This window comes from Gastrolobium bilobum, unplaced genomic scaffold (genome assembly GCF_033153095.1).
Source record: "Gastrolobium bilobum isolate Gb01-03AN ecotype WA unplaced genomic scaffold, APGP_CSIRO_Gbil_v1 utg5873, whole genome shotgun sequence".
NCBI lineage: Eukaryota > Viridiplantae > Streptophyta > Magnoliopsida > Fabales > Fabaceae > Gastrolobium > Gastrolobium bilobum.
Genome location: NW_026898064.1, coordinates 208,628 through 234,724, shown reverse-complemented (window position 1 = coordinate 234,724; position 26,097 = coordinate 208,628). Strand labels below are relative to the sequence as shown.

At 32.0% G+C, this 26,097-nt stretch overlaps 4 protein-coding genes across 4 annotated transcripts; 1 reads left to right on the top strand and 3 right to left on the bottom strand.

The window, feature by feature from the left end:
* Window positions 1–326: 326 nt before the first annotated feature.
* LOC133312508 (protein RETARDED ROOT GROWTH, mitochondrial) lies at window positions 327–3,569 on the top strand. Its single transcript, XM_061513720.1, has 7 exons — window positions 327–708; window positions 1,323–1,437; window positions 1,962–2,121; window positions 2,201–2,349; window positions 2,474–2,625; window positions 2,816–2,930; window positions 3,345–3,569. The coding sequence occupies exons 1-7, from the start codon at window positions 440–442 to the stop codon at window positions 3,483–3,485; spliced, it is 1,101 nt and encodes a 366-aa protein (XP_061369704.1). The 5' UTR covers window positions 327–439; the 3' UTR covers window positions 3,486–3,569.
* Window positions 3,570–4,618: 1,049 nt separating this feature from the next.
* LOC133312506 (uncharacterized protein At5g01610) lies at window positions 4,619–7,385 on the bottom strand. Its single transcript, XM_061513717.1, has 3 exons — window positions 7,156–7,385; window positions 6,000–6,054; window positions 4,619–5,187 (listed from the first exon to the last, which is right to left on the bottom strand). The coding sequence occupies exons 1-3, from the start codon at window positions 7,261–7,263 to the stop codon at window positions 4,808–4,810; spliced, it is 543 nt and encodes a 180-aa protein (XP_061369701.1). The 5' UTR covers window positions 7,264–7,385; the 3' UTR covers window positions 4,619–4,807.
* Window positions 7,386–9,690: 2,305 nt separating this feature from the next.
* Window positions 9,691–12,031, bottom strand: LOC133312509 (chorismate mutase 3, chloroplastic). The gene is made up of 6 exons (XM_061513722.1): window positions 11,808–12,031; window positions 11,297–11,519; window positions 11,130–11,216; window positions 10,726–10,869; window positions 10,164–10,256; window positions 9,691–10,063 (listed from the first exon to the last, which is right to left on the bottom strand). Exons 1-6 carry the CDS (start codon window positions 12,008–12,010, stop codon window positions 9,827–9,829), a joined length of 987 nt encoding a protein of 328 aa, XP_061369706.1. The 5' UTR covers window positions 12,011–12,031; the 3' UTR covers window positions 9,691–9,826.
* A 10,298-nt stretch (window positions 12,032–22,329) lies between these two features.
* LOC133312486 (xylan glycosyltransferase MUCI21-like) lies at window positions 22,330–25,700 on the bottom strand. The gene is made up of 2 exons (XM_061513685.1): window positions 25,607–25,700; window positions 22,330–23,558 (listed from the first exon to the last, which is right to left on the bottom strand). Exons 1-2 carry the CDS (start codon window positions 25,698–25,700, stop codon window positions 22,330–22,332), a joined length of 1,323 nt encoding a protein of 440 aa, XP_061369669.1.
* Window positions 25,701–26,097: the final 397 nt, after the last annotated feature.

Genomic DNA, 26,097 nt, shown 5'->3' with positions numbered 1-26,097 from the left:
GGTGGGTTGAAAAACTCAACCCAGCCCGCCCCATTTGACAGGCGGGGCGGGCCAGCCCGGCGGGCTCAGCCCATTTTGCCGGCCCTAGGTCTTACATATAATTTTTTTTAACACATGGGTCCCACATGTTTTTTATCTCTATAACATGAGATTTCTATTCTCCTTGGACATGAGAATTATAAAACCCAATAAATAATTACATAATTGTTCAATAACGTTAAAAAAACAAGCAAATTAATCAATAATATGTTAATTTTCAATTAGTTAGGATTATAAATACTTTAATCCTGACATATATGTCGTATGTTACGAAAAGAAAAGCAAAATGAAGGAGGAGAGAGAAACATAGAAATGGACTGAGAAACACAAACACAACTCAAAGCAATAGCAATTAACACAATCAGAAGAAGAAGAAAATCCTCTTCTTCTCACTCAGCGAATGGGTGGAAGATGGAGAACCGTGTCCCTTTTCTATAACAGCATAGCTTCTTCTTCATCTTCTTCTTATTCTTCCAAACCCATCATCAAATCCCACTTTCCTTCACTTTTCTCCATCAACCATTTTCTCTCTTTCGCTGCTGCATCTTCTGCAATCCCGTGCAATCTCGACCCGGATTACCATAATCTGGATCTCCCTCATGGGTCCGGAGCCCCGGAACAAGACCCGAGCGTGAAAATCCCCGTCAAAGCCTACTTCCTTTCCACCAGGTACCCCGCCAACAACTGATTCAAGTTACTGAATTTCTGTTTTCACTTTGATTATCACGTGTATTGCACAAATGGGTCGTTCTTAGAATCTTTTCTCTCTGCTGTTACTTGTCACTTCAGTTACTGTTCTATACAAGACAATGTTATGAGAGAATGAAAATTTGTACATTTATTTTAATCTTAGATTTGGAATTTGGAGTTATTATTATTATTGTTATTAATTTTCATTTTGATGCGTAAAATTTGCAGCTTTATTATTTGTATGCATGGTTTTTAGATTTTTGAAAGTTTTCATGGCTTTTGTGTTTCTCTTTGTCCTATGCTTTAGGATTGTTACTTATGACTTGTAATTTTGTTGCGTTTATGATATTAGATTTGGAATTTGGAGTATTTTTTATTCATTTCAGTGTATAAAAGTGGTAACTTTAATGCTTGTGTATAATTTATAGGTTTTGAAGTCTTCTTGCCTTTTGTGTTCCTTTTATAATGTTGCATTATGTTTTCCATGCTTTTTGGGTTTGAATTGAATTGAACCCCTTTCCTCTTACATGTCTTTTTGTTGTCCTGTTCTCGTTCTCTATGATTTGGCTGTCTCAGATTCATAATTTTGGCAGTATAAATTTGAAGGGCATTCAGGCTGACAATCTGAGAAACATTGTTCCTCCATCTTCCCGCTCATCATCAAACTATGTTGCTCTCCGGTTCTGTGACTTGAATTCAGACACTATTGTAAGATTTTTTTTCCCCCCAAGAACCTTTTGTTTTTGTATATAGGAAGTCACAACCCTCATAGTAGTTCTTAAGTATCCCTACTCTGTCCATCGTTTTCTGCAATATCCGGTTTATTAGAATACAACACCTCATACCACCATGCGCACTTTCCAACACTGGATTGGGGTTATGATGGCGGATTTTTAATAGGCTGGTATCACTGAATTTGTATGCGCATTTGAAGGTCAAGTGTAAGATAAGAGGAAGTTCAGGTTCAATATTCTGTTATTTTCTAATTTCTCTTTTTTGTTTTGGAGTAGAAGGGTAGTTACTGAGCTGCATCCTAGATGGCAATGCTTTTATTATTGATAATAAGTAAAGGAATACAATCTTATGTATCAAAAGGGAAAATAACACTCCTTGGTTAAAAGCAGGATTCTTGTGTTGCATTGTTACAAAATCCGTTGAAATAGATAACTTGTACAATATAACAATATGATTGGTTTTAACGAACATTAAACAACTTGAGGTATTTGATTCAGGGACCTGGGTATCATGTGAAAGCAAGCAGCTGTCGTTACATGGTTGTATACCAGTATGGATCTGCTGTTTTGTTTAATATTGAGGATAATGAAGTGGAAAGTTACCTGGAACTAGTTAAGAGGCATGCATCTGGTTTACTACCAGAGATGAGGAAAGACGGTAAATTTCTTCAGAGAAACTAATTAATCATATAGTTCTTAATCATATTGCGCATCTTTGACATGTTCTATGTGATTAGATTATGCAATAAAGGAGAAGCCACTATTAGTTGAGGACATGCAAGGAGGTCCGGACTACATAGTTCTGAAATCTTTGGACACTGATGGTATCCGTATAATTGGAAGTGTACTGGGACAAAGCATAGCTCTGGATTATTTTGTCTCACAGGTTGAAATGTGTCAAATGGCATCTTATTTCCAATCTTTGGTGGCCATTTGTTATCCGAAAGAAAAAAGACTACCCTTAAAATCAAGCCATTGGAAATTTGACATTCGTTTTCTCTTATTATCAGGTTGATGGTTTAGTTGAAGAGTTTGCAGGCATAAATCGTGGAATGGAGAAAACTGGAACTTTCACTATGGATAAGAAGAAGCTGCTTCAGCTTGTTGGGAAGGCTAACTCAAATTTGGCTGATGTGATCCTTAAAGTTGGTCTCTTTGAGAGGTATTATCACCCCTGTTTTAGGCATTAGAAAAACATGCATCTGCTATGTTGAAATTTTAGGACTATAGTATCCCTAAATATTTCAATTTTTTGTTTTTTAGACTCATTTCATACAAAACAATAGTAAGCAAATCCAGTTTATGAACTTCTTGTCAGTGTTGTCATTAATGATTTATTGTTGATTAATCAGATCAGAAATTGCTTGGAGGGATGCAAAGTATGCTGAAATACATGAGTATCTCAGGGAGGAGTATGAAGTTGCACAACGCTTTGGAAACCTGGATTTCAAATTGAAATTCGTAGAGGTATTTCTGCCCTTTATATACCCAGTTTTCCCCTCTAAGTCTCAGTGATTTCATCTAAATATTGCATTTGAAAAACTTGTTTGAATCCGAACCCATCTGAACCCAATAATATGCTTAAATATTGTGCACAATTCTTCAGCTAGATGCGCATCATTTTTTTATTACATATTTATCTTCGTTGTGTATTTGAGTTTGGTTTTTATCTTCAAATGATACTGCTGTATTAAGTACTTAGTTTTGTCATGTATTTAATAAGCAACAACTATTATAGGGACAGGAGAAAATGTAAAGAAGAACATCCTTGGACAACTATTTATAATTTGGCAATACAAAAATTGAAAAAAAAAAAGAACTATTTTATTCTGGATAATGTTGTTTAATTAAGGCTTATTATGTCGATTTGGTTGTTTGCAGCACAATATTCATTTTCTCCAAGAAGTTCTCCAGAACAGGAAGTCAGATTTTTTGGAGTGGTGCATTATTGGCCTATTGACTATTGAAAATGTTATATCCTTTTATGAAATTCTTCGAGCTTCAAATACAGTTTCTTTATAAGTAGAAAGAGAGGTTGAAGCTAGATTAATTTGTTGTAGCAACAATTTTTAAATTTTTTTATCTAATCAAAATTTTTCCCCTCATTCCTGCACTTGCAAGCCGAGTAGTCTTGTGCATTGGAATTTGCTCTTTTAATCAAAATTTTGGCCTTTGTATCAATAAAATCCACATATTGATTGAGCTCTATGAAATTTATTCGAAATCTGGAAACTTCTATACGAGCCATATGTCTAATAATCCAAATAAAAAAAATAAGTTATATTTTGGATACAGGAGCATCTAGTTTCAGCACTGTTGGAACCCAAACTTTGGTTCATAGTACTAAACTTTTACACCTATGATGGTAAAGTAAAACCAAGTTTGTTATTATAAAGGGAAATATTACTCTCCTTTTACATAAGATTACTTCTCTCCTACTCTCTCACTTCGATTTCCGCACCTCACTTTTTTCTTTTTTTTCTTTTTTCTTGTAATGGTGGGACCCACCTATTTTATCTCTACAACATAAGATACTTATCTTATGTTGAAGGAGAATAATAAAACCCTATTATAAAATATCAGGAACTTAGAATTTTGCTTTGTTTCTCCATATCAACCCTCTATTTGAGTCATATCCATGCAGTATGTGCATCTGAAAGTTTTATCATTTAACAATTGTTAGTTTGCTATATGCGGCAGCCAACTTTTACTACTGCACATCCGATGACATCTGAGTAAAACTAAACCTCAATTCTTAATCCCCTGTTCATCAAACACAAACAGTGCCTCTGAATTCAAAAGAAACTTTAAAGCCTGTTTGATTGTGTTCTGATTTTTTTGTTCTTAAAACTGTTTTGAAAAATAGTTATAGAAACAGTTGTTTTCTATATTTTTTTCTTTTTGAAAGTTAAAAACCAAAACAGAAAACAAAAACAATTCAGACATGTTTTCTAAATTTGATTCTAAAAACAAAAAAACAATTATAGTTTTCAAAACATTTTTTACAAAACATGTGCTACCAAACGAGTTTTTTAGTTTTTTTATTCTGAAAACTAAAAAACTGTTTTTAAAAACAATAATCAAACAGAGCCTTAATATGTAAAAGAAATGGGAAACAAAGAAACATAGCTTCAACTTGTGTTTAGAGTTCCCGTTTGAGCTTGGCAAAATAACTTGCGTTCAATGAGACAACAACGAATGGCCAGAAGCGCATTACATCCAGTATTTCTAGATAATATAAAGAGGAGGATGCAAACTCCATTACCTCTGTGTAAACAATTCCAAAAATCTAGACTACCTATTCCATAGTAATGGTAATGAGAATAATAACCAATATTGTAAACTCAGAATTCTGATACTCTAACAGCATCCCTAGGTGTATCGTAAGCATCCTTTGGCCTTGACTTCTTTACACCAGCAGTAACCCATAACTTATCAGATTTGTAACCCTCAACTGCCACAGTTGTCACCTTAACCCATACAAGAACCTTTGTTTTCATTCCATCTATTGCTGAAAGTTTTCCCCTTGTAAGAACCCCTTTGACTCGGGTTGCATACCTCATCACAGAGGAGTCCTTGAAGCTGACCTCACATGCAGATGGCAAGTAGACAATCAGCTTTCCCTTGGTTTCATCAAACTCATGACAGATTATATTCTGGGGAAACAACCCTGGTGGTAAATTGTACTCTCGGAGGAGATCTGGTAGGCTTTTCAGTGGCTTGCCTGAGGGAAAAGCATTGAAAGAAAAGAAGAAAAGAGGGAGGGGAATGAAACAGTGTGATTATTAGTTGATGTGGTGGTTTATAAATTGGTCAGCATACCTAAATAGATGTTAGACTAATGCCATAAAAGATAGCTACTACAACAGCGTACCTAACAGTGAAAATTAGAATATGGATGAGTCCACAATGTTAAAACTTGTATGGATATCACTAGTTGTTGACAAAATTTACATCATTGAAATAATAAACGTCTTGAGTTGTTATTTTCATGTTGACTGTACCAACAACTTGCCACATCCATTTAACTCATTGAATTGTAGAATGAGCATTAGAAATTTAGGATATTTAAATTTAAAAAAAAAAAAAACTCAGTTAACACAATGAATATTATAGTATGAAACATAAAACATGAAGAAAAACGCAGGTTAGAGAAGAGGAAACTCAGAGGGTGCATGACAAAAAGAAAACTTTAACTTAAGAGTGAGATTTTCTCACCAGTATTATGATCTCAGGATACAGGAGAAAGTGTGTCAGTAAAAGGGCAAAATGTGAAGGAGGTGCCACATGGAAAACTTATTATGGCCAGTTAGCTAAAATGCGATGAACACAATAAGTAGATTGCCATTATGCTAACTGATTGATTCAATGTTGTGCATTTTGCTCGTAGTTTATCATGATGCTATGTAACAGTCTGTTAAAACTATGAAAGCAATTCCAGGTCCCAAATAAGCATCTGGTGTTGAAAGTCCATTTTGTAAGCATGCATAAACTCACTTTAACGTTAAGGGTCAAAGACTCAAAACGCATTCATACCTTTTAGTTTGTTGAAAATCCATTTTGCCTTTTCTTCAACGGTATTTGAGAAAGTCTGCAAAATATCACCCTTTTTTCAGCAAAAACAAGGCAGTAGCATCAAACTCCACAGTAAATCTCAAAGCTAAACACCAAACAGGGTTGCTCAATTGAATATAGTTTTTTCTAGTCGTACTAAACTTATATCCAGCTTTATGCTTTGACAAAAGCAATTTGCAAAATCTTACTGATCTGAAGCTGATGCCCAACTTGGTATTGAATGTAAATAACTCTCCACAACATAATTCATGTTTATCCTTTTCATCAATGCATCTTCTTGATTGATGTAAAATTCAAAGATTAGCCTTACACATCATTCAAATACGTGCACAATTAATGACAAAGCTACATATGTCATGTTGTTATCCGTCAGCAAGACTTCAAGCAGTAAATAAGTACCAATTTTAAAAATTCTAGTGAAGGCACTTTCCTGGACCAAATAAATGTTCTGCATTGTGTAAAATTTGTTGTTCCTCCGATTTAACAAACTATGTCTTTTCATTATCTGGAAGAATCAGGATGAAAACTAAAACGCTCTAAGAAAGAGGCAACTGACAATCATTCTCCTTCATTCCCCATGTCTAACTTATATCCTTTCAAATGTTACCCCCTTCCCTCTCCTTCGACCAAAGAGTACAAGAAAATGCATAAATCTGATGACAGTCATGACCCAAATCCCAGAAAATTTCTCAAGATGAAGTAAAAATGAAAAGCATGCCCCATTCTACACAGACGACCCAAGACACGATTTTTAAGCTAGAAACAAGGAAAGTCAAAGTCTTGCCAATTGCATCACTCATTCATGGGAAATAAATCACCCTAAAATGAAGAAACATCAATATGCAAGATATCCATGACAATCACTGAAACAAGCTTTTCACAAAAATAAGCTTCTATTCAAATTTAGGGCCTTGTTATCAGAAAAAGAAGAAGCAAACAACCCAGTTCATGGTGGTTCCAAATAAAGCCCTCTTTCAGATCTCTCAAACTCCAAATGGTAACTTACTTACCATGATTACAAATGATTAGAAGCAAAGGATTTCACTCACAACCCAGTAAGCCACAATGAAGAAGAAGAACAAGCAATGCAATACAAACCCAGAAAGCAAATACTCACAGAGATGTCTTCAGAGATATTAGAAAACTCCTCCTTGGCCTTTTTGGTAATCCATGAACCCCCCAATCCCACCTTCAAGCTGCTAACTTTTGTGAGAGCTTTCTCCATTTTGTTGTGTCCCTTCCCTTCCCTTCCCTTCCCTTTTGGGAGGTGCTGCAATGCAATGAGATAAGAATCTATGGAAGCACACAACAACACACACGAAAGAAAAGGGGAAGGGAAAGGGAGTGATACTGTTATGTGGGTAAGTGAAAGTGATGATAAAGGCTTCACCTTTGCATCAAATGTCAAGCTGGCAACGGGAAACAGACAAAGTACGGTGATTCACACTGTATAAAGGAGCGTTTCACTCACACCTTTCTCGGTGAAGTACAAAAATACATTTTTAATTCTTTTTTTTAAAAAAAATGGAGGGTAGAAGGTCCTTTTTTGTCGTTGAAATTTGTTGAGGAAGCCTAGGTAGAATGAATGGACGATCATGGTTTTTTCTTTGTCAAAAACAAAAGATTGTAAAGTTGTTTTTTTAAATAATTTTTGGTTAACTTATACGTGAACGGAGATTAAATTATGGGTTATATTTATCTCATTTTACATTAGATAGATAATTTTTTTACACACACAAAAAAAGGGTGGTCCCATCACTTTTTTTTTCTCTCCTCTTACTTGTGGGTTTCACATATAATTTTATTTCTACAACATGAGATAATAACTTTCTTATAACATAAGAAAAGTATTTCCCTTCAATTATTATTACCCAACTTGTTGAAACTTATCAAGTACATTTATGAGTTAATTATATATTGTTATTTATTTGCTGATTCTTTTTTCTATAAGATATTAGAAGAAAAGAAAAATATTTATCATTTTAAATGACATAAAATTATGTTATTTTAAGAGAGATAAACACAAAATAATTTTTTTATTTAAAATTTAAATTAAAAAAAAATCACCCACTTTCTTTCTCCATGATTTTCATTTTTTTATTTAAAATGACAAATATCAAACCCTTAAAAGAAATATATATTTTTTTGTTTTTAATCTTGTACCGAAATTAAAAGATCCTCTCTCTATCTAAGGAAAAGGAGTTTGCTATGGATGATTGGGTGGGTACGAGTTAAATTAGGATAAAAAAAATATTCCCTTCAAACTTTTATGACGTGCTACTTCTTTCTCAAAAGTTTTCACAAAAGAAGATCTTGTTTTGAATTTCTCTTTTCACCTCCGAAATACCAAGGTGAATAGAAGATGGATGCTGGTTGGCTTTGAATGGTGTTGGTGTGTGTGTGTTATGAAACTTTTTTACAAGTGTTGACGGTGGCAGTTGGGGAAGGGAATTCTTAACTTGTAAGTTACTCCAACATTCAAGTTAATAAGAGTGCAGAAAGTATAATACTTATGATTAAATGTCTTTGATCAAGATTCTCTCCTTTAAGTGGAAAATATGAAAATGCAGTTATAGTTTTCTTTAGGAAATGATGTAGTGTCTTTACAATAATCCTATTGCTAAAAAAAATCTTATTTTTGAATTATTTAAAAAAAACAAAAAAGTAACCTAATATTGAAGCTAATGTGAGATAATAAAAATGTGCCGATACACATGGTGGGGTCAGAAAATTGTATTTTCCAGCTCAAAAGACAAACAATGAAGACCATAGCACTGTCATAAATAAATGATTTTATTTTCATTCCGATCGAAGCTTTCAATTATAGAGAAGAAAATGGTGATAACCCACAGATCCCACCACGTTCCCATTGTTTTCTCAAGCTGTGTTTGCTGACTTCTTTGGCTTTTTGCTAGAGAACAATATATCACTCATTTAAAGCTTTTTTCTTTTTCACATGATTAAAACATTATTCCTTTTCTACCCAAAAAAACTAAAAAAATTAAAAAAATTATTGCCTAGCATAGTTTCAAGTTCCAACCCACATTGCTTAAAACATGCGTATCAGTCATGTCACTGTTTGCTGACTGACACCACCAATATCTAAGAAACCTGGTAGCATGCCTTCATTTTTGGAGTTCCGCCCTCCGAATGTAGGGAACGATGCCAACAACCAACAGTAAATCAAACACAAAGATATTATTAAAGAAAACTTGGACTATCTTTATTGGGCCAAACTACTTACCCTTTCTCAATTTTATATTGGTCACTATAATAATAAACTTAAAAATAAGATTAAATTATTAATTAATAAACATTCGTTGAATGTTTCACCTTATATAACTCACCATTCGATATAAGACAATTGCACCAGCACCTTCTATTCTTACCCCACCCCAATAAAGTAACTTCAGTATTTAATGAGATATGTTTTCATGCATTTTCCCTTCTAAAAAATGACTTTACACATATTAGCTCTTGAAATAAATTTCATAAATATATATATACCAAACAGTAATTGATCGAGATAAAATCCCTATGAACAAGGTAATATTCCTGAAAATAAGCAAAGTTATCAAAATCTTTAAAAATAACATAATTATTCCCAAAACAACATAAACAAAAATTATCTAAATAAATCCCAAATATATTACTATTAATATATAAACTATGCCATAAGGATAGTCTAGAAAATACACGGATAAACATCCCAGATTATTGTCCTCCACTTGAGAAGAAGAACTACACTTCCAGTTCCTGGGAACTGGTTTGTAACAAGTATTCTCTGCTTAATCAAGCCTTCTCAGCAAGTATTCTACTTGCACTTCTTTAGTGAGAGGCATAATCCAATCTTCATACAGATTTGCAATCAAGCTTGGCTTGATTTTGTATACAGGATCAGCTACATCATCAGTCTCATTGATCTTTATCACCTGGCCATATGCTCTTGCTTTCATTTCTACTCTCTTCTTGACTGATGCCTCCACTCTTTCATATGTCAACAGCTCCAGCAATCGTTTCCTGTCCTGTGAGGTCCAGAATGTTGAAGTGTCAGAAAATCAAGTAACATTGACCATATACCTTAGAATCACAAGGGAAAACAATATAAGTCATGCAAGAGTTTACTTTCTCTTTAATGGCAGCCTCATATACAGAAGGAGCTTCTCGAAACTTTGCCTCAGCAACAAATTTGCCATAGTGGATTCTCTTTGAGAGAGCCTGCAACAGTGTTTCAAGTGTTATAACAAAAACATATATGGTATTTGGACTAAACAACTGTCACGTGATTATGAGATATCAAATATCCTGAGAGTCAAGAATGAGAATTGAATCAATTATTGAGTGTTTATCATACAAGAAAGGACCATTCACTTTATGCTCTTACACTCTGAGCAGAAGACAGGGGAGTGTTGAGAAATACTAAATAGTACTATATAATTAGGATAGTCTTATTGGTTAAGTAAGAAGTTGCTGATAGACATGTAGTGCACGCAAAGTAAAAGGTATAAATAGTCCTCTAGTAGTCAAAGTTTTAATATAACTGTAGAAATAAGGTCATCATTTTGTATCCACACCATCTAGAGCCTGTTAAATGAAATTTATTGTAACACATCACACTTAGATTTTTAATAGTATTGTTGAAAAAAGATAACAATGTTCGATAACACACAAGAAGCTTAATTTGTACCTGCAAGCAAAGAGTGTCACAAACTGCTGCTGATCCAAGGTTTCCATCATCTCCTTCTTTTACCAATCTTGGGAGGAGATCCTTAAAATACATATTCCAAATCTTATTGTTTATATTGATTGAATCGGCAGAGTGATGCAGAACCTAGTTACATATCCAAGGGAAAATGGAAGCCGGATTAGTCAAAATCCAATCAGCAATACAATGCAAAAACTGAAATCAGAAACGTTTTTTCTTTTTTTAACATTTGAAGCTAATCAATTGAGTTAATGAAGCAAGAAGAAGGCGTTCAGACTTAATAAGAGAAATATTAAATATTCTAATGAACTTAAGAATTAAGATAGGCTAGAAGAAGGAAATTTAAATGCTTGCCAGTCACATGAAAGAAAACAGAATTACAAAACCTGCGGATACTGCAAGGGTGGAAGCATTGGCTCAGGTAGGTATGCAGGGAAGAAAGCATGCTCATCTGGACTCATGTATCTTCCAACCTAATTTCAAAGGAATCTAAACTATTAGATCATGAATCTAAACTATTCCATAAATTCACAGCCTCGGAATTTGTAATAACCTGTGCATGCAGCTTTTCTGTTTGCCAGACCAAGTACTCAACCAAAGACCCTTTAAACTCATCCATGAGGAATGCATCATTATCATATGTGCCTGCATTATAAGAGTATTGAGCTCTCTCCAAAAGACTGAATATTATGCTATCCTCCTGCCTGATTAAAGAGTGTCTGATCTCTTCCAAAGTCAAGATCCTACTCTCATCCACCCTCTTTTTACCTGAATTTCTGTTCAAAATAAGAAACTGTCAAAAGTTTAAACAAAAGCCTGCAAAAGCCATTAATAATTAATTTACTACTATCATGAGGTGTATGGTACAAGGAAGGGGAGGATCATCATAAAAGAACTGACACATATATATCAATGACAAATAAAACTAAATTTATTTATAGATTAAAAAAAAAAATGGACAATTGTTTTGCCTACATGATCATTGATTTTGCAGAAACAAAATAGAAACCGTCGGAAAAAAAATGAAGGGTTGAAGGGAAATTAAAAGGAAGGGTGTGATGTACCTCAGTGGAAAGAGAGGAGGAGGAGGAGGAGGAGAAGAGGAAGGAGTACAAGCTTGAACTTGAAGAGGACGGCACCTCATTATGGGAAAAGGTGAATGAAGAAAGTTGTGGTGGCTGCGGAGAAAAATGGTGGCTTGAGAAGGAAAATGGAAAATGGGTCTGCAGAGTTTGGAACCATGATGCAACTTCAACACTGACTCCATTGCTTTTTGCGAAGGTGACAATGACTGTGACAACTAAAGAAAACGGCTCTGCAAATGACTTTGGAACAGAGCAAATGCTTGCTCACTTCCTCTCTTTATATAAATTTTATGTAAATTATATAGGGAAAAAATATTTTCTGTATCAACTTTATATAAGTTTGTCTATATCTATCCATTTATAACTGTGTTCTTCGGGGAGAACATAATTATAATATTAAAGTTGTTTTTTTCTCTCTCCATGTCAGCAGGCAGGTTCTGAAAAGTAAATGAGGAGAAAAAAAAAGAGAGTAACTTTTAATGTGAGTGAAAGAGAAATTGGGTGAGTTTTTTTTTAATTTAAATTGTACATAAAAATACTAGTTTTACACTCTCAATCTTAGTAGTTAATCATAGTTATATCTAACAGTTTTGATTTATTATGTATATGAAATGTTAGATGTAAGCAAATCAATGATGAAAGTTTGATATAAGACTTCTTATTCTTACATTCGTATATATATATATATATATATATAAATTTTTTCGTTTATTAAATTTATATATTTTTTGTAAATTTAATTAATAATATGAATATATAATAATGTTATTAAATTATTTATTACAAAAAAATTGATATAAATTTTGGATTGAATCATTTTAATGCTTGTCATAAATCGGTATATCGATCACCACATGATGTAACCAGTATTTAAAAAAATATTATTATAGTTCAAAAAATTTAACGTTTTAGTTTGATTATCTTCACCCTAATTAAGAATACTAAAAAAGGAAAACGTTAGATGCGTAGAAGACTCCAATACCCCTTATGAGATTGGTGCACAGTACTTGGAATATGGATAGTGAGGGAGATGGTGACGATGATCGATGATGAATGTCAAATTCTTAATGGTAGTTCGTCTAATAATGATGTTGATATTGATCGTGTTCCCCACGATTTCATAACCATTGTTTGTATCGCTTCTTCATTGCATCTGATGAAGTTACTAGTAAACATCCACAAGAAGTGAAATTTTAGTTTATTAATTACACGAGTTAATTGACATTATTTGTTCATTTTGTAAATGCAACTTATATCAAATGTATATATATATAGGGTAAATTTAATTTGGAATGAATGTAGACAATAGACATATATTAATTGGGTCTACCCTAATCAAAAGATGAATATTCCCGATCGATAAGGACATGAAGGGCTTTTAAGTATATAAGAGATGAATTATTTTTTAAGCAAGAACTCAATAAAAAGTAAATTGTGCATATGCCAATAAAGTATTATTGTAAGAAAGTACATTTACAACTTTTGTGGTTGAAAATAGGTCAATAAAATTGTACGTGAAATGGCCAAATCATATAAAGGGTTGCTTGTTGGGGGTGATGGCATTATTATTGCTGAATGTAAATAAGTGAGTCATTACTAGATGAGGTGGTTGTCACAGTTGTATGGACTTTTATTTTTTTCAAGATCACAAACACCTTCATTCTTATTTTATACGCTCAAGCATACTAGGTACAACGATATTTTATTTAAACACTTATATTGATTAATTGTGCATTATTGATTTAAAAATTCAATTTATTTTATTTTGGTGGAAAAATATTTCATTTTTTGATAATGTTAATATTTATATTATACTTTTTTGTGTTAGGGACCGTTATACTACACCAGCCATGATAGATCCAAAGGAACGTTATTAATAAAATGTGGAGGAAAATGCGGCGGAGAACCCGGGAAGGTTTCATATCGATCACTATTTAGTAAAAGAGTAGTGAGTTCAATTCCTGAGAATAATAGTTAATTATTTAGTCAACAATAGTTAATAATATTATAAAAAAACACTAACATTACGTCAGACATGATGGATCCAAAGGAACGTTATTAATAAAATGTGGAGGAAAATGCGGCGGAGAACCCGAGAAGGTTTCATATCACTATTTGGTAAAAGAGTAGTGAGTTCAATTCCTGAAAATAATAGTTAATTATTTAGTCAACAATAGTTAATAATATTATAAAAAACACTAACATTACGTCATACATGATGGATCCAAAGGAATGTTATTAATAAAATGTGGAGGAAAATGCGACGGAGAACCAGGGAAGGTTTCATATCACTATTTAGTAAAAGAGTAGTGAGTTCAATTCCTGAGAATAATAGTTAATTATTTAGTCAACAATAGTTAATAATATTATAAAAAAAACACTAACATTACGTCAGACATGTTGGATCCAAAGGAACGTTATTATTAAAATGTGGAGGAAAATGCGGCAGAGAACCCGGGAAGGTTTCATATCACTATTTAGTAAAAGAGTAGTGAGTTCAATTCCTGAGAATAATAGTTAATTATTTAGTCAACAACAGTTAATAATATTATAAAAAACACTAACATTACGTCAGACATGATGGATCCAAAGGAATGTTATTAATAAAATGTGAAGGAAAATGCGGCGGAGAACCCGGGAAGGTTTCATATCACTATTTAGTAAAAGAGTAGTGAGTTCAATTCCTGAGAATAATAGTTAATTATTTAGTCAACAATAGTTAATAATATTATAAAAAACACTAACATTACGTCAGACATGATGGATCCAAAGGAACATGATTAATAAAATATGGAGTAAAATGCGGCGGAGAACCCGGGAAGGTTTCATATCACTATTTAGTAAAAGAGTAGTGAGTTCAATTTCTTTTTTTGGAGTTACTCAACCCTAATTATCTCTTTGAGACGAGTTGGCTCCCTCCGGTATCCCCACGAGCTTCGACTTATTTAGTCAACAATAGTTAATAATATTATAAAAAAACACTAACATTACGTCAGACATGATGGATCCAAAGGAGCATGATTAATAAAATATGGAGTAAAATGCGGCAGAGAACACGTGGGAGATTTCATATCACTATTTAGTAAAAGGGTAGTGAATTCAATTCCTGAGAATAATAGTTAATTATTTACTCAACAATAGTTAATAATACTTAATAAAATTATTTAAAAAAATACTAACATTACGTCAGCCATGATGGATCCAAGGGAACATGATTAATAAAATGTGGAGTAAAATGCGGCGGAGAACCCGAGGGAGATTTCATATCCCTATTTAGTAAAAATGTAGTGAATTCAAGTCCTAAGAATAATAGTTAATTATCTACTCAACAATAGTTAATAATATTTAATAAAATTATAAAAAAAACACTCACATTACGTCAGCTATGATGGATCCAAAGGAACATGATTAATAAAATGTGGAGGAAAATGCGACGAATAACCCATGAGAGATTTCATATCGCTATATAGTAAAAGGGTAGTGAGTTCAATTACTGAGAATAATAGTTAATTATTTAGTCATCAATAGTTAACAATATTTAATAAAATTATAAAAAAACACTAAAATACCAAGGAGTTGTTGATCTAGTGGCTTTATAATTAGATCCTAAGATTTGACATGCCTAAAAGGGTAGTAAGTTCAATTCTTGAGAATCGCAACTCCTTGGAAGACTAGAGAGACTCAAATCTGAAACCAAATTAGTTGAGTCCATTAGAAATTCAAACACCAGTTGATATATGAAAATAAATAAATTAAAAAAGTAATATAAATTATTAAGTAACAACTTAAACATTAATTAGTAACTAATTAACTAACAAAACTCTAAAAGTTAAGTAAATAATAAATTAGCCAATAATTACTAAATTGATAATGAATAATAATTAAAATTCCTAACCAACAAAATAAACATTAATGACTAAGTTGTTCATTATCAATACTTAATAAAAATATTGAAATACTTATAATCCCCAAATATTTGATTTCTCCCTCCCTCTATATATTATATATAAATTTTACACATACACACACACATATATATATATGAACAAGATCATTTGACACCTCATATGAGAATCGTTGATTTTGTTTTGATCTAGCAATTAGCATGTGACACCGTTGATTAGTATTGATCTAAATGCTCTCAAATGAGATGTCAAACAACTTTTTATTTGATACCGGTGTCAAAGGATATTATCCTATATATATATTTGTTTATTAAAATTATATATTTTTCTAAATTTAATTAGTAATATGAATAAATAATGTTAATGAATTATTTATTTAAAAAATTGATATAAATTTTGAGAAATGTCTGGATTGAATCATTTTAATGCTTATCATAAATCGATACATCGATCCATGTGATCTATCGATGTAACTGCTATTCAAAAAAATATTATTATAGTTGGAAAATTTTAACACTTTAGTTTGACTGTCTTCACTTTGATTAAAAACAATAAAAAAGGAAAACATTCTAGATGCACCGAAGAATTCAATACTCTTTACAAGATTGGTACACATAAATTTCATGGAATGTGGGTAGTGGGTACTGGTTATGATAGATTTGATAGAAAGGAGGGAATGACGTGTATTTTTCGTTGGGGCCCTTTTGGATGGTTTTTTTATAGCCTAAAGCTAGTTTTTTTAAAGAAAAAAATGTACTTATACTACAAAGTTCGTTTGGATATCTGCTTCAAAAAAAACATAAGCCACAAAAAAAAGCCAAAAACTTGATTTTTTTTAAGCTAAAAATTTTAGCTTCTAAAAAAATTAAAACTCAAAAGCCAAATATTTTTTAAAATATCTAAATAGCTTTAGCTTTTGTAAAAAGCACTTCTAAAATAAGTAAGATATAAAAAACACTTTTTTCATTAGCCCATCCAAACGAGCCAATAGTGTATTCATATTGATCTGTTAGTAGTTCATAAATATGTCCCATGAAGGGTGAAGTATATCAATTTAAGGGTGCTTATAATGGCAATGGTAGAGACCAAAGCACTGCAGAGGCTTCCCATGGTGTTGCATATCAAAGGAGGGAGTGTGTGTGAGTGACCAAGGTGACTCCACATTTGTGTAAAGTAACAGCTCTTGAGTTGCATAGAGAAAAAAATGCCCTTTCTAAGTGATATGGGGTATTTAGAGAAGGGATGCATCTGTGAAGCGTGGGGAGATAAAAGGGTTTGTCGCTAGAGCTATCTTACCCAGTCAAACCTAGTCTTTATGACTAAGCATGCTGCCTTACTATTAGTGTATAGTGGGCAGCAGTGCATGGGAAAGAAGGAGAATCCTATGTGATGAAGAAGCCCTCTAGGAGGTTCTAGGTGTGGGGATGTGTAGGGCCTGAAAGGGCTTTCCAGAACATGTGTGACCCTCATCGTCTAAAGCGGCACAATTCATCGTTCAGATAAATTTTGAGAAGATGATGACGATACTTAAAATATGGATTATGAGGAGGATTGTGAAAATGATGATGAATGTCAAATTCTTGATGGCAGTTTGTGTAATACTGACATATGGGTGATCTTGATTTTGATGATGTCCACATGATTTCATAATCATTGTTTGTATGCTTCTCCAGTTGCATCTTATGGAGTTGTTAGTAAACATTCATAATAAGTGGAATTTTAGTTTATTAATTACCTGATTTAATTGACATTATTTGTTCATTTTGTAAATGCATCTTAGACATGTATTGATGGCGACTACCCTAATCAAGGGAGGAATATTCTTGATGAGTACACGAAGGGCTTTAAGCAGATAAGAGATGAATTATTTATTGAGCAAGAGTTCAAGAAAAAGTAAGTTGTGCATATACCAATAAAGTATTATTGTATGAAAGTATATTTCACAATTTTTGTGGTTGAAAGTAGGTCAACTAAATTGTACATGAAATACCTAAATCATGTAAATGGTTGCTTGTGGAGGTTGATGGCATTATTATTGATGAATGTAAATAGGTGGGTTATTTCCAAGAGGTTGTGCATTTATCACATTTGTTTGAACTTTTATCTTTTCCAAGATCACAAACACCTTGATTCTTATTTTATATGCTTAGGCATGCTAGGTACGATGATATTTTAATTCATGCACTTATACTGGTTAATTGTGCATTATTGATTTAAATTTTTATTTTATTTTATTTTGGTGGAAAAATAATTTTTTTTAATACTGTTAATATTTATATTATACTTTTCTGTGTTAGGGACCGGTAAGGATGTTCACGGTCTGGATTGGATTGGTTTTGGATGCAAAAATTATCTGATCCAATTCCTTCGTTTTAATCATGTAATCATCCATTCAGTTTCGATTTTTTTTCATATATGATCCAACCCAATTTTATTCAGTTTGGATCGATTTTTTTTTTAATCCTAAAATTTCAGTCATACAAATCACTAGCTATATCAAGATGAACAACCTTAGGGACCGGTACACTACGTCAGCCATAATGGATCCAAAGGAACATGATTAATAAAATGTGGAGGAGAACCCAGGAGAGGTTTCATGCCGCTAATTAGTAAATTATATTAATAAAGATAGCAATAGTTAATGATATTTAATAAAATTATAAAATAACACTAACATACTAGAGAGTTGTTGGTCCAGTGGTGTCATGACCGTAGGACTTGACCCGCCTAAAAAGGTAATGGGTTCGATTTTTAAGAAACACAACTCCTTGACAGGGTGGAGAAGCTTAAACCCAAAATCGGATTAGTAGTACATATCCATATGAATTTCGGACACCGATTGATATCTAAAAAATGAATTAATAAAGTGAAATAAATTATTAAGTAACAGCTAAAACATTAATTGGTAATTGTTAATTAATAAAACTCTAAAAAATAAGTAACTAATAAATTAGCCAATAATTACAAAATTGACAGTGAACAATAATTCAATTTCCTAACCAACAAAATAAACATTAATTGCTAGATTTCTGACTATCAATACTTAAATAAAAAATTAAAATACTAGCTAACAAATTAGACATTAATTACAAAATGACTAAGTAATAATAATTAACAAATGATTAAAATAACTAAACAACATAATAAACATTAATTAGTTGCTAACTACGTAAAATAACACAATAATTAAAATAACGAACTGACAAAATCTTTATTAATTTCTAAATGACTAATTAAAAATAATTAAAAAATAATTAAAAATATTCTCCAACTAATTAAATATTAATTATTAACTCAGTAATAAATTAATCACTAATTAAATCCCCAAATTAATATAAACAAAGTCAAATAATTGTTAAAGAAACATTAACATCAAGTAAAAAATTTGCTGAGAATTATTGAGACTTAAGAAGTGGGGGAAATTGAGAGTTAAATAAAGAGGGAGAATGAAAGAGTGAAAGTAACTAGGAATAAGATTTGGAGTATTAATAACGGGTGGGAATAAGGTCACATATTTGTGCCACATGAACCAATCAAAGGCGCTAAAGGTTACAGATTCTCTCTTTCTCAATTGTTTGGTCTACGTGGCATGTTTGTCCTTTTTATTTTATTTTTTGATAATAAGAGAGGCCTAAGGCCCACAAACAAACAAAATATAAGAGAAACAAAGAAAAAGAAACTATCATGTTCGTTATTCAAAAAGAAAAGAAAAGAAACTATCATGTTCTAATTAAGCGACGGGTGCTGAAAGAGGAGTTTAGCATCTTGCATTTGGAATAAGGGGATAGTTGAAAACACAGATTAGGATAAAGTAATTATTCCAGCCAAAGATAAAAGTTTAGATTGCCAATTTTCACATTATGAAATTTATCATACAAAATTTACCATGATATTTTTTACAAGATAAAATTAAAGACATAACTCATCGAGGTAAAGAATATGCAGAAACATAAATCAAAAATCATCTCTCTCTGTATGAAATTATATTTCTTGTAGGAATATAAATTCATAAATTATAAATTAGTAATTATAACACTTGAAACATAATTTGCTAAAGTAAATGACTTAAAAGAAATTGAAATGTGATATTTCATGGGGATATGTTAAGCAGTTAAGGTAAGAAGAGGACAAATAAATAAGATAACAAAAATAACACTTCATTGAGGTTTATATTTTAAAAGGAAAAGGAAAATTATCTTCACCCTTAGTGTTCACTTTTATATTTTCTTGTTATCAAGCTTCTTTTCTCTCATTTTTTTCTCCCACTCTCCTAGTAGAGTTTTCTCCAATATTCCCAAGAACCCTTACTCTTTGATTTCTCCTAATTTTGAAGCAATCACTAATGATATCTTATTACCATATAAATGATAAAAGTGATAGTTTACTATTTTATTAACAAATATTTCCATGTGAATTTCCAAGAAGTTTTGTTTTTGAGTTCAACAAGTTCACATGGTTTATGCGATATATGTTCAAAGAGGATGTAAACATGATCATTAAAAGACAATTAAAAACATATAAAATAATGTCTATAAAAAAAACATATAAAATAATAGACTTCACATACAATAATTCATACAAATATTTTAGTATTTAAAACATTAAAATTATTATTATTATTTTAGGGTTTATAATATAATATACTCTTATTATTAGGTGGTAATAAATTAGTGGTTGTGTATATGGACTATTGAAAAATGAGCACATGAATTTATCACTTTCTTCAGTTATTAAGCCTAATTTTATTTATTGTTTTTGTTAGGGGTGATCATTTGTGTTCGTGCGTCATGTTTGTGTCGATTTGAATTTTGACATGAACACAAATACACTTGCTGCAAAGACGACACAACTCACAAGTAAATATTTATACCAAAACCTTCAACACGAATACGCAACACTTATTTTGCGGCCGACAAGATACAAAACAAATAATTCTCAAACCTCAAAATGTGCCGCTTTTATGCAAGTTGACACAACATGACACGACACAAATAAACAACCAATCTCAAATTGTCTCGCTTATTATGCGGGTTGACATAATATGACAAACACAAATAACCTATGTATTGAACTTTGATTTCACTGATGTCTTGCTGAAATGACAACTAACTTAAAGAAAATTAATACCTGCCAGTGTCATGTTTGATGGTTGACACGTAACACGATAATAATTTTTTCATGCAACATTTTGTTAACACGAAAACAGCACAATCGTCTGGACCACTGGCAAGTACTGAATCTCTTATTTTTGAATCTAATATTGATGCTTCTGATAACTTACCCATTGCCTTAAGAAAAGGAAAAATATATTGTATCCAAAGATCTTATCACTTTTGTCCTCAACACCCTATCTCCCATTTCATTTCTTCTACTAATCTTTTTGTGCAACACAAAAGCTTTGTTTCAACACTAGGTTCTATCTCAATCCCGAAATCAGTATATAAAGCATTAAAAGATGAGAATTAGGCTCAAGCTATGCAAGGGAGATGAATGCCTTGGAGAAAAATAAAATATAGGAGGTTGTTGATAGACCTGATGGAAAGAAAGCAGAAAGGGGGCAGATGGGTTTATGCCCTGAAATATAATTCAGATGGAACTTTTGAGAGATATAATGCTCGATCAGTCGCCAAGGGTTACACTCATACCTATGACATTGATTATGAAAAAACTTTTACCACAATCACAAAGATAAATACTGTTAGAGCGCATGGAGGGTCGGCCAGAGCTCGGCTTTTCACAGCAGGGTCGCCCGGAGATTGTTATCATGTCTGTGGCTGATCGGAGCTCAAAAGGTAATCGGAACAGTACTTTCCGATGATGAACAATAGCGATTTGGGCTAATGTGGTCGTCTTTTAATTGGGAAACATTTGTAAATTGATAGATCTAACAAAACAGAGTCAAATATTAGTCCTCTCGGTCCAAAAAGTCCCCAATTTTTTTCGGTGGCGGTGATAGGCAAACAAATAGGATTTTGCTCTAAAGGCAGCAATTGCTGAAGCAGAGCCCTCAGAATCGAGAGCTTTGATACCAACTTGAAAAGATAAGGAAAATATATTATTGAATTGTGTATTACAACTGTACCAGAGCTCTCTATTTAAAAAGACTGAATGACCTTATAGGCTAAACCCAAAGAAGACTCTAGAATAAAAAAAAATGAATAACTAATTACAACATGTGTCGACCCGAACACGGATTTCTCGTATCGTGTTAAAAAAAAATTCTACTAATATTAGTACCATTATTTCAATTTTGTGTTGGATCCCAAATCTCAAAGTATTTGTTTACATATTTGTGGAGTGTATCACTATTATTATTATAAAATAAGGAAAAAAGTTTGGGTCGAAACTTAGATAACTAGAGAATGTAAATGCAAAATTATTAGAATTGATCTAGTGACGAGGAATTTGAATAATTTGCATGAAGTCATAGGTTCAAATCTCAGTGTCACTATTATATAAAAAAACGTAAATGCAATTATATTGTTATTTATATCAAATTAAATAGACAAAAGTAAAAAGGAGGGAGAGGGGGGAGGCTAATCTAATGTGCCCATTTATATTTTATATTTTTTTCAGATCAAAATGTAACTGGCTATCTAACTGATTCTGTCCATAAATATCTTGGCCTTTTTGTACGCTTTTGTCAAGCACTTTCTAAACCTGGTGATATCAAGTTTTACATTTTGCTTCTTCAAATATATTCGTTTCTTGGCCCATTTTTCCTCATGAAAAGCTTTTGGGTCCTTGATCGCTAAGCTATTAGCTCCATAACTCTCTGACAAGCTGCTTTCATTGGCCTGAATCTTGTACTCTATGTATTCCAACCCCAAAATCTTAGTTGGGTCCTTATAGTAAGTTCTAGAAGGCCAATCAGTTCCAATAGGCACCACCTGCACCAACACTGACCCTGGCCTAAGGAACAAAAAATGTGTTAGGCCTGCACCATGCACACCTAACATAACATGACTTGTGTGAATAAGCCTATAAGCTTTGACCATAGAGGAGTTTTTTGATGGCTCCAACACATGCACATTGAACCCCACTTCCTCAGCTACCTTTATGACTTCATCTTGATTTAAAATCACACGGCTCACATTCCCTCTTCTACTCACCAATGTGAGATTTGGCCTCCCCCACTTGTTGGGATACAATAATGGGGTGCCATCTTTGGTATATGCATTTTTTAGAAATGTATGGAAATCAAAAAGGGTTTTAGGAAATGGTAACAATTTTGGGTCTATGATCATGGGCCCGTGCTTTATCAACCCTATGGTGGCTGATGAAAAACAATGATTGGTTGTTAAGTTCTTTGTGTTGATGATCAAGTGGCCATGACTAAACGCGGATAACAATTCAGCATACTTCTGGAACCACCAGATCATTCCCCCAGTGATCACAAGTACAACATCTTGATTAGGGAATAAGGAATTGATGGTGATGAAGAGTGGGATGAAGTTCTCGTTTATTTCATGGAAGAAGTTTCCAGTGTACCCACCCGCACTGAATACAAGTGCTGGGCTATGGTGTGTGACACCACACGTTTGTTTTGGTGGAGATGAGGTGATTGTGATTTCTTTCACATAGGACATTGCTGTCTTGTCATTTTTAAGAGGGTAAGGATGGATTTTCACAGGGTTATTGGGCTGGGCCCGTGAATGGGGGCCCAAAGTAAAGAGAGTTGAGGAAGCATGGTCCAAAAGTGTTGGGCTATTAACTGTGCAAATATCGAAATCTTTATGAGAGCGGTCACATGTGATTATAGCACTTTGATACCACTCCGAAAGTGAGAGAATGTGACTCAGTTTCACTTTCCACGTGGTTGCATCTGCATAAACAAAATGAATATTTTGAAAAATGAGTATTTTACTTGCACTGAATAAGTTTGAAAGTCACTAAAGTCTAAAAACACGGATTAAATTGATATTTGAATAATAATTACTTCCACTTTTCAAATGAAGGGATTTATATTTTCACTTTTTTATATTCAAATGAATAATAAAATTTAATATAAAGTTTTTAATCGAACACAAAAATTATAATTTTTTAATTTACTTATTTTCAAGCGTGTATTCATAGTTGTCAGAATATTATTAATAAAGATCGAGTATAGTTATAATATAAAATTTATTGTGGTTTTAAATTATAATATTATAAACTTCGATTATAGTTTGTAGTTTGAGGAGAGCTTTTTCACCCTTTTGCCCCTTATTAATTAATTGATAACCATTTTACCCCTGATTCGAAACTATCTACCAATCTGTCCCTCTTTAATCGACTACCTTGCATTTTTAATCGACTAAACGGTTGTTGGGAGATTTAATCGACTAAATCTCCTTACTTAATCGATTACAATTATACTGACTTGTTTTTTTTTTTTGTCAAATATGAAGATTTAGTCGACTAAATAGGGAGATTTAGTCGACTAAATCTCCCAGCAGCCATTTTTTGTCTGTTTTGGCCATTTAGTCGATTAAAAATGAAAGGTAGTCGACTAAAGAGGGACAGATTGATAAATAGTTTCGAATCAGGGGCAAAATGGTTATTAATTAATTAATAAGGGGCAAAATGGTTATTAATTAATTAATAAGGGGCAAAAGGGTGAAAAACCCGTTTGAGGAGTGATATTCTAACTATCAAAATTTTTCACTACCAACTTATTACCTATTTAATCACCAATAGATTAACATTTTCTCTCACTTCAAAAACTTTTTAACATTCTCTCTGTTTGATCCAATGGTGAAGTGATGGACAGTAAGTTAGTAGTAAAAAATTTTGGTAGTTAGAATATCCTCACTCTTACAATTTATAGTATACCATTTATAATAAAAAACATTGAAGAGGTAATGTTTGATTATAGAAAATATTTTGAATTTATGTATGATTTTATATTTTATTTTACTTTTTTTATATAAGTGGAGATTTATTATGGATATATTTAATAAAATACAAATTTTATCAATTCTACCATTAGATCATGGTATCCATATTAAATTTTAGATAAATCAAGTATTCATAAATATTTAATCTAATAAACATTTAATATTACAAAAAAGGTATATGTTAAAATCAAATTATTTAATGAAATATACATTAAATTATGAATTTTTATAAGTTTAATCAATTCCACTAGCTAGGACTTTTAATCTAATAAATTTTTTAATTAAATATTATTATTTTTATTGAAATTATGTGTGCATTGAAGTATTGGGATCAAAATCTTAAACTCACCTAGTATCTAAATTGAAGAAATAAAATTGAAGCATATTTATGAAACTGCTGAAATTTATCAAACTGAATCTATATTCTGACTTTTTTTGTTCCATTTATAAATCATTACCTTTTCAATGTTTATTGATAATATTCTGATAACTATAATAAATGTTAATCCCATATGTTATACTGTCAACTGCGAACTATACATAACCGATGTTTATAATATCATAATTTGAAACTATAATAAAATTTATATTATAATCATATTCAATCTTTATTTAGAATATGCTGACAATTATAAATACACGTTTAGCTAGAAATAAAAAATATATAACTTTTGCATCAGGTTAAGAATTTTTTTAATAAATTTTACTATAAACTTACTTTTAATATAAAAAAATTCAAACATAAATCACTTCACTTGAAATTCACATTCAACCAAATTAATTTCACAAAATCAATATCATTTAATTAAAGTTTGTAAAAGGTTCACTCAAACACGTGATAGTAATTGTTCAAAAAATTAAACTATTTAAATTGCATAAGAACAGATGATTAAAATAATATCCTTAATTAAGCCTAACTTAAAATAAATAGTTGACATCTTTTTTTCTTTAGCTAAATACAAATACTCAATGCAATATAGAGTTTGCGGATTACCTCGTATGGCAATAATCTGGAGAAAGAAGATGAACAACAATACTGCAAAACATACAGCTGATTTTGACAATCTTGATGTCTTCGATTCCACCATGGAAATCGGAAACTGGAAGCAACGTTTAGCAAAATTTAAGGCTACAAGTCACGTTATTTCTTCAACGTGTTACCACAAAACTACAACACCCTAATTGAGAAAGAGAAAGAAAAAAACTTCAATAACATTTCTTTATGCTAATTCTCGAAGGATCACTGGTAGAATGATAAGCCAAAAGGAGAAGTTATATGTGTGTATATATATGCAGAGCTGGGGATTCGAATTTGAATGTGAATAAGAAGCTAGAGTGAATAATTGATATGGACGAACAGAATAGAGGCACGAAATTATTATTGCAACTATTGAATGTAGATTGATTATCTAAACCGAAAACAGCCTTTAGTTACCTGATAGGCTGATACTTACACCGTATCTTTTTGTGAATCGTGTATATGTG

Bases quoted from the DNA above. Each gene is read 5' to 3' on its own strand.
- LOC133312508 (XM_061513720.1), top strand. From the start codon at position 440: ATGGGTGGAAGATGGAGAACCGTGTCCCTTTTCTATAACAGCATAGCT. The intron at 1,438-1,961 runs GTAAGATTTTTT...TATTTGATTCAG, and splicing joins ACTTGAATTCAGACACTATT to GGACCTGGGTATCATGTGAA. The intron at 2,350-2,473 runs GTTGAAATGTGT...TCTTATTATCAG, and splicing joins TGGATTATTTTGTCTCACAG to GTTGATGGTTTAGTTGAAGA.
- LOC133312506 (XM_061513717.1), bottom strand. From the start codon at position 7,263: ATGGAGAAAGCTCTCACAAAAGTTAGCAGCTTGAAGGTGGGATTGGGG. The intron at 6,055-7,155 runs GTGAGTATTTGC...GATATTTTGCAG, and splicing joins ATATCTCTGAAGACATCTCT to ACTTTCTCAAATACCGTTGA. The intron at 5,188-5,999 runs GTATGAATGCGT...CTTTTCCCTCAG, and splicing joins GATTTTCAACAAACTAAAAG to GCAAGCCACTGAAAAGCCTA.
- LOC133312509 (XM_061513722.1), bottom strand. From the start codon at position 12,010: ATGGAGTCAGTGTTGAAGTTGCATCATGGTTCCAAACTCTGCAGACCC. The intron at 11,520-11,807 runs GTACATCACACC...TATTTTGAACAG, and splicing joins CCTCCTCTCTTTCCACTGAG to AAATTCAGGTAAAAAGAGGG. The intron at 10,870-11,129 runs GTTTTGTAATTC...ATATGTAACTAG, and splicing joins CACCCTTGCAGTATCCGCAG to GTTCTGCATCACTCTGCCGA.
- LOC133312486 (XM_061513685.1), bottom strand. From the start codon at position 25,700: ATGGTGGAATCGAAGACATCAAGATTGTCAAAATCAGCTGTATGTTTT. The intron at 23,559-25,606 runs GTAATCCGCAAA...TTGTTTATGCAG, and splicing joins CCAGATTATTGCCATACGAG to ATGCAACCACGTGGAAAGTG.